The 6,735-nt window shown below is 43.9% G+C and overlaps 1 protein-coding gene across 1 annotated transcript; it reads right to left on the reverse strand.

Annotated features, from left to right (window-relative positions):
- Positions 1-266: 266 nt before the first annotated feature.
- On the reverse strand, positions 267-6,442 carry vmn2r1 (vomeronasal 2, receptor 1). The gene is made up of 15 exons (XM_078247107.1): positions 6,219-6,442; positions 5,414-5,705; positions 5,074-5,316; positions 4,769-4,960; positions 4,488-4,613; positions 4,206-4,243; positions 4,059-4,151; positions 2,985-3,105; positions 2,680-2,907; positions 2,369-2,492; positions 1,897-2,057; positions 1,591-1,786; positions 1,208-1,440; positions 907-1,106; positions 267-588 (listed from the first exon to the last, which is right to left on the reverse strand). The coding sequence occupies exons 1-15, from the start codon at positions 6,440-6,442 to the stop codon at positions 267-269; spliced, it is 2,793 nt and encodes a 930-aa protein (XP_078103233.1).
- Between the last annotated feature and the right edge of the window lie 293 nt (positions 6,443-6,735).

Below are 6,735 nucleotides of genomic sequence, written 5' to 3' on the forward strand. Positions count from 1 at the left end.
ATGCTTTTTTGAGTAATCAGTGAGGTAGCAGTTTTCTTCCCTCATGGATATTGTTTATTGAAATCAACCCCCTCTAACACATCTGAAGATACACTTGAGTAGGGCGTGTTAATAAAATATTTTGTCTATTAATTATAGACCAAACATGATGATTGTAAAATATATGACTAGGAACCCTAATCAGCTGGACTAGTTGACCAATGAAGCGGTGGCACATCTGCCATCTACATTATTTCAGTATTGTGGCTCAGTTTAGTACTGCTCCACTAATCATCAATAGCAGTGGATGCTATTGTAGCATTGACCTCAGTAGATGCTGTAGCGAGTGAGGCCGAGGTCCCAGTCGAGGTCCCATCACGTGGTTTAGCGCGGGGCCTCATCATCTCTTCTGTGTTGCGTTCAGGTTTGACCAAAAGAACGTAACACTTGGGCAGGAAGATACAGGTCAGCAGGCCAAAACTGGAAGCCAGGATGGCAAAGATCTGGACAGCAACCATGAACTTGCCACGTGTGCTTAGGTACGCCGGGACAAAGGAGATCCACACGATGAAGAAGACGAGCATGCCGAAGGTGACACTCTTTGCTTCACTGGAAGACAGATTGAGTGTCAGAAGAAATGTTCTTTACAGTAAAATTATTTAGTAAGAGAAATATGGATACCCCAAATCGCAATGGTTGGTTTAAAAAAAGGTGGAAATGTCACTTTTCACATATTATACAAGTGTGTTTGTGCCAGATGTCTAATTCTACATAATTATTGCACAATATTGCCCTACAATATAATACCTACTACATACGTTTTTTGTGTTTATTTCCATTGTGTCCATTTACCTTAGTGCCATGATATTAACTGCTATGCTCAATGTTCCTCTGTTTATTTATCGTAAAACCTTGTGTGTTTCCTACCTGAAGTGGTCTTCCAGTTTGCGGGCTATGAAGGCAAAGATGAAGGCCAGCAGAGCCAGCAGGATATCATAGGCGAAGATACAACAGATGAAGACCACAGAGCCTTCATCACACTCGAGAATGATCTTTATATTCTGGGCAGAGGTGTTCTGGATGGGGAATGGAGGGAGGATGACGAGCCACACTGTACACGCTACAGCCTGGGTAGAAGAATGTCAGATATATTACAGGATCAGATCAGAGAAAGATGTAAAGTAAGATGCTTGACATCCTTTCTTCCATTATTTTTCAATATATTTACCTGTATTATTGTAGCCACAGCAGCTATCGCCCTCTGGTGGGCACAGGTGAGACTGTCAACTTCAGGGTTAGCATAGGCATTGGCGTTATTGTTGTTTAGTGTGTTGGTTACATCAGGACTGCCGCTGTTGGCTGCTGCTTCAGCTGCAGCCTTTGCAGCTTTGGCTGCTGCTTTGGCGGTGGCACGGGCTTTCTTCAGAGCCCGAGCTCTCATCATCAACACTGCTGCCTTACCTGAATTACAGAGTAGTTAGTAGACAGTAACAGGCTTACTGTACATTACAGTGGCCCACTACCAGGTATGTAGTGTACATATACTCACATACATACAAAGACATACACACACAACAGTACAGTAAAAAAAAGAAAAGACAATGTACCAACCCATTATAGAGGAAAGGCAGAGAGCAAAGCCCAGAGCCAGGGCCACTTGGCTGGTCATGCAGCTCCAGTGCTGAGGCTCTCCGAGGAAGACGATGGAGCAGAGGAAGGTCACCACCAGCGAGAAGAGCAGCGAGAAACTCAACAGAGGATCATTGGCTTTCACCAAAGGGGTGCCAATGTGTGCAACAAACACCACCTGGAAAAAGAAAAACAGTGAAAGCCACCATTTAAGGTGTTAGCTCCCTACTCTCTGTAACAAGGGATCTGTTGGCTTCACTAGGTGTGTTTTCCCTGTGTGAGTTTCACCCCGACAGCGATGGTCACTAGTGCTCCGAAGGCTGAGATGATGATGAGAGTGATCCCCAGAGGCTCTCCAAATGCCAGGAACTCGATGATTTTTGGTACACAGGTATCATGAGCATCATTGGACCAGTCTTGGTAACTGCACAGGATACACGCACGAGCATCTGTCAGAGAGGGAGGGAGGGCAGCAGGGTCATGTTTATCTCTGATTTGAAACTCATGGCCCAGTACATTCAATTGTCCTCTAAAACATGACATAAGATATTCCTGATCTAGTATTTCTTTATGACTTGACAATGAATAAAATAAAATAATAGCCGATTTTGCTTTTGTAGCGTTTTATTTGTTGAAGGGGATTCTGATGCTTAGTCTTATTTTTGCCTGTTTTATAATTATTCCAAATAGGACCATACATCTGCATTTTGGACAGGAAGATACCTTCATGTCTATGACAGTTTGAAAGCTGTATACTGACTAGTTGAGTTGCTGATCTCTCCATCAGCACATGGGATACAGTCAAAGCAACAGACTGGCTCTCCCTGCCGGATTCCCTTCCTGGTGCCTGGCTGGCAGTTCTCACTGCACACTGATCGAGGGGGCTGCAACACACACACACACACACACACACACACACACACACACACACACACACACACACACACACACACACACACACACACACACACACACACACACACACACACACACACACACACACACATATGCATGTGTCACTAATCATAATCTAGAAGAGTTCATGGCTATCTTGATCAATATGCTGCTGACCTCCAACACTTCATTGTTCCACAGAATGGAGTCATTCATTATGGTCATCATGTCCTCTGGGGCTGCTGAGCCATTGTAGCGTCCCACAGTAACGTAGGATATCTCCCCGTTACTATTGAACTGCCAGTTGATGATGTCATAGACGCCTTCTACATCCCCCTCATCAAAGTAGATCTCTTCGCCCGTGTGCGGTACTTTGAAGCGCACGTTCTTCAGGTAGTACATCAGCTAAGGGAGAGAAAGATGGTCAAACACATGCATATAAAAACAGTTGTAGTCTCTCACACACACAAACACAGGCTTACCTGCCATGGCTCAAAGTTGGTGATGTTGGCACAGTCGTTCCCGTTGAATGGCCCCTGTCCCTTTTCACAGTACTCCAGGTTGTGCAAGGCGTGGGCCACAGCGTACACAGCTTTGTACACACTGTGGGGAGACATCTTCATCATCATCATCATCATCAATTACACCATCATCCACATTTCCATCAGCATGACTTTAATATCAAAGGGTTAGTTCACCCAAATCACGAAACGAAAAACTAATTTTCACTTTAGTGACTTTAGTTTTCTGCTGCCACTCCAACAAAGTGGAGGTGATTTTAGTTTGTGGTGCTCAAAGTAACACCAGCATGTCTTTTTCAGAAATAATGTCTTAACCCTCATATTGTCTTTCCGTCGGCCATATTTTGACAGTTATATGACACTTTATTGATGCTTTTTTGTCGCTTTTGACTTTTTTTTTGACGGTTTTAACGCTTTGGAGGCTTTCTTTGACACTTTCGACGCACTTTCCTACGTACTCACATGCTTTCCTCATCTGGTTTGCCTGTTTGTAAAGCATAAAGTATAAATTATTACCCAAATCTGTGTTACATCTAGGCTTCTAGCCAACTTCATTCAATTATTTTTGGGAAATCTGGTTGAAAGAAACCCAGATTTCTGATATAGAAACTTTGAAAATGGGTCACATTTGAACCGAGGACAACAGGAGGGTTAATTACTCTGGAACTACTACTGGAACACTGCATTGTGTGTGTATTGTGAGTATCGAGGATAGTGTTTCTGGACGGATACAATGCTGTTGAGATTTTTAAATGTAATTTTTCATTCCTTTACGCAGCACAAATGTGTTTCCTTTCACCTCCATTATATTAGAATGGCAGCAGGAATTTCAGAGACTGGAATCTCAAAATCCTAGCACTTTCCTGGCTACTTTCTGTAATTCGGGTAAACTGACTCTTTAATGGTGGTATGTTCTTAGCGGTGGAGGTAATAGGTGTTGTAGTAGTAAATTCCAGTAGTATGATGGGGGGAAAAAAAATAGTTCAGTAAATACTATACTACTACATAGTAACAATATGACCCGAGAGAACTGACCTGTAGGTGATTCGTAACTGGGAAACATCAGAGTAGGTGTTATTGAGCTGTGCCAGAGACTCAGTGCCTGTACACAGCCCATCAGGGACCCCCCTCACTGCCCTGGACAGCGTGCCGTTATCCTCCTTGGCACTTTGTTTGGCCTGCCTCACTGCTTTGCCATAGCTCAATGTGCAGTTAAACAACTATAAGACAAAAAATAAGGTCACAAACTTGTGTATGACTTTTAAAGTTGCCACTGAATAATCATCATCTTGTGTTTACAGTCAATTGCCACAGCAACTGTCAGTCAAAGCCAAGATGTGTGATTACTAGCTGCATTTTTGTCACAATCAGATTTTACATGTGGCTAATAGATGGGTGGAGATCGATATGGATAATTCATCACCCCAAAGCTACTCTGGCCAATTAGTCAGCTAATAAACACACCATCTCCCAGAATTCCTCCGTGAGCGGGTCAGCATAGGGGTCTATTTCCAGTAGATGACGCTGAAGACCCGGGATGTCAGCCCTTTTTACCCCAAAGCCCAGGGTACCACTCAGCAACGAGCTCACCTGGGTAAAAACATGCACACTGTCAACTTCAGCTCAAATTGTTTACAAATGTACACATTTTGTTCAGACTGGTTAGAGCTACTGGAGCGTCTGCTTCATTTCCGTTCAGTCAACCAATCAATGAGATTTCCCCCCTTACTGGACTGAGCACTCACCCCAGGCTGGTTGATGAGAGCGGAGGTGACCCAGGCCTCGCTGGCGATCCAGGTGCGGTTGGTCACATTGTGCTGGAGCAGCTCAAGGATAAGAGGACTGAGGTCCACGTCTGATGAGAAGACCACGATGATCTTGGCTGTGGCCTCAACTACAGTTTTAACAATACGCTGGATAACCCCTGGGGAACTGACCTGAAGTTTGAAAAAATAATATTCATTTTTCAAAAGGAATGAATTGTGATACATCTTTAGAAAAGACAGACATGCCAGAGTGGGATAGTGAAACATTGACATTGAGATGTTACCTTGGGCAGGGTCTCAGAGAAGGCGATACAAACACCAGCTTCCTCCACCTGCTCCTTAAAGGCTTTGATGCCATACTTGCCGTAATCATCATCGGCCGCTATGGTGCCCACCCAAGTCCAGCCGAAGTGTAGCACCAGCTGGGCAATAGCTGTAGACTGGTGCTTGTCATTGGGAATGGTCCTGAGGAAGGTGGGGAACTGGAACTTACTTTCCAGGGCGGAGCAAGTGGAACAATAGCTGACCTAAAGATGACAGAGGAGACCCACATTACTTTTGTTGTAATGAACTCGTTCATTTGTTCGTTTCTCCCTATTTTCATCTAACTCAGCACTGGCCTACCTGTGGGAAGTGATAAAGTCCAAGTATCCTAGCCGTGGCAATGGACAGGTCGGAGCCCCCAGCACCCACCAGAGCAGCCAGAGGGGCCCCAGTCCCGCAGCGGTAGTTGGGTACAGCCTCATCTTGGCCCGTCAGGTAGGTGAGGGTGCCCTCCACGGCCTTGGAGATGGTGAAACAGGAGTCATAGATGACGTAGCCCAGGTCGGTGTCAGGCAGCAGGTTGTCATTCTTGTTAATTTCGTTTATGGCAAACAGCATGGTCTGGGTCCAGCGGAAGGTACGGAAGTTAAACCTGGAGGATGATGGGAGAGTGATGAGATAAAGGTACACATAGTACAAAAGCTTTTGTAGAAAGAAAGAAAAACTCTGTACATACAGTATGTGCAAAATTAAAATACTCAATGACTGGAAGATATCTTAATTTTATATTGTTGTTACCTAAATTAGCCACAAGAGGACAGTTTGCAGACTTGCTGATTATTGTTGCATAATACACTGTACAGGCCTGCCACTATAATAATAATATGGGCTACTGTGGCTAATTGGGCCCAGAGGTGCTGTCCTGCTCTGTCTTGATTTGTATAGTAAAACCACGCGGTGAAGAATTCTCAGAAGTACTCTGTGTGGCTGAAACATATACTCAAGTCAAATTATTTCTCATTTAAGGGCTAAAATATTAAATAATTTCACTTAAATAGGTCTATGAGATTTTCTAAGATTAGTGTAATACATTCTAACAACAATTTAAGGTAAAAGCCAACACAGTCACAATGAGGAAAAAAGACATACGAGCAGCTCAACTCACCCCTCACACCCCGAGGACACAGGCACCCTCGAAGTGTTGCCATCACTGGAAGCAATACGCTTGTGAACAGGAAACATCCCCCCAATAACAACCGTCTTCTTCTCTACATCCTTGTAGCCGTTCAGGTTGAACTTGGCCTTCAGCTTGCATGTGGACTCTGCTGAAACAGATCTGTAAAAGTGGATGAAGACGCATAATCCAAGCAAAAAGCGAGAGATTTCCATGCTATGCAGAAAGGAGTCGGGAGAGCTCTAGCTGTGGCAGACAGCAAAGGAAACAGCAAAGTGTAACAGGTGCCTTATCTTTTCTCAAGGGAGATGTGAAGAGGAGGACACTGGATGAGGGCATATTAATCATCATTGAACAATAAACAGGAAGGCCTTTGCTAATTTTAGTAATTTTCAGTAAATACCAAAGCATTATGATTTCATTAATGGTGTGTAAAATGTAGTTTGGTTCAAAAAGTGTTACACTGCTTTTGTCTCCATTGAGCACAAACTTGATCACCAAACATGCG

This window comes from Sander vitreus, chromosome 3 (genome assembly GCF_031162955.1).
Source record: "Sander vitreus isolate 19-12246 chromosome 3, sanVit1, whole genome shotgun sequence".
Classification (NCBI taxonomy): domain Eukaryota; kingdom Metazoa; phylum Chordata; class Actinopteri; order Perciformes; family Percidae; genus Sander; species Sander vitreus.

Excerpts from the sequence above, each read along its gene's own strand:
- vmn2r1 (XM_078247107.1), bottom strand. The coding sequence starts at position 6,442 with ATGGAAATCTCTCGCTTTTTGCTTGGATTATGCGTCTTCATCCACTTT. Across the intron at positions 4,961-5,073 it reads TCTCTGAGACCCTGCCCAAG|GTCAGTTCCCCAGGGGTTAT; the intron begins GTAACATCTCAA and ends TTCAAACTTCAG. Across the intron at positions 4,244-4,487 it reads CGGAGGAATTCTGGGAGATG|TTGTTTAACTGCACATTGAG; the intron begins GTGTGTTTATTA and ends TTTGTCTTATAG.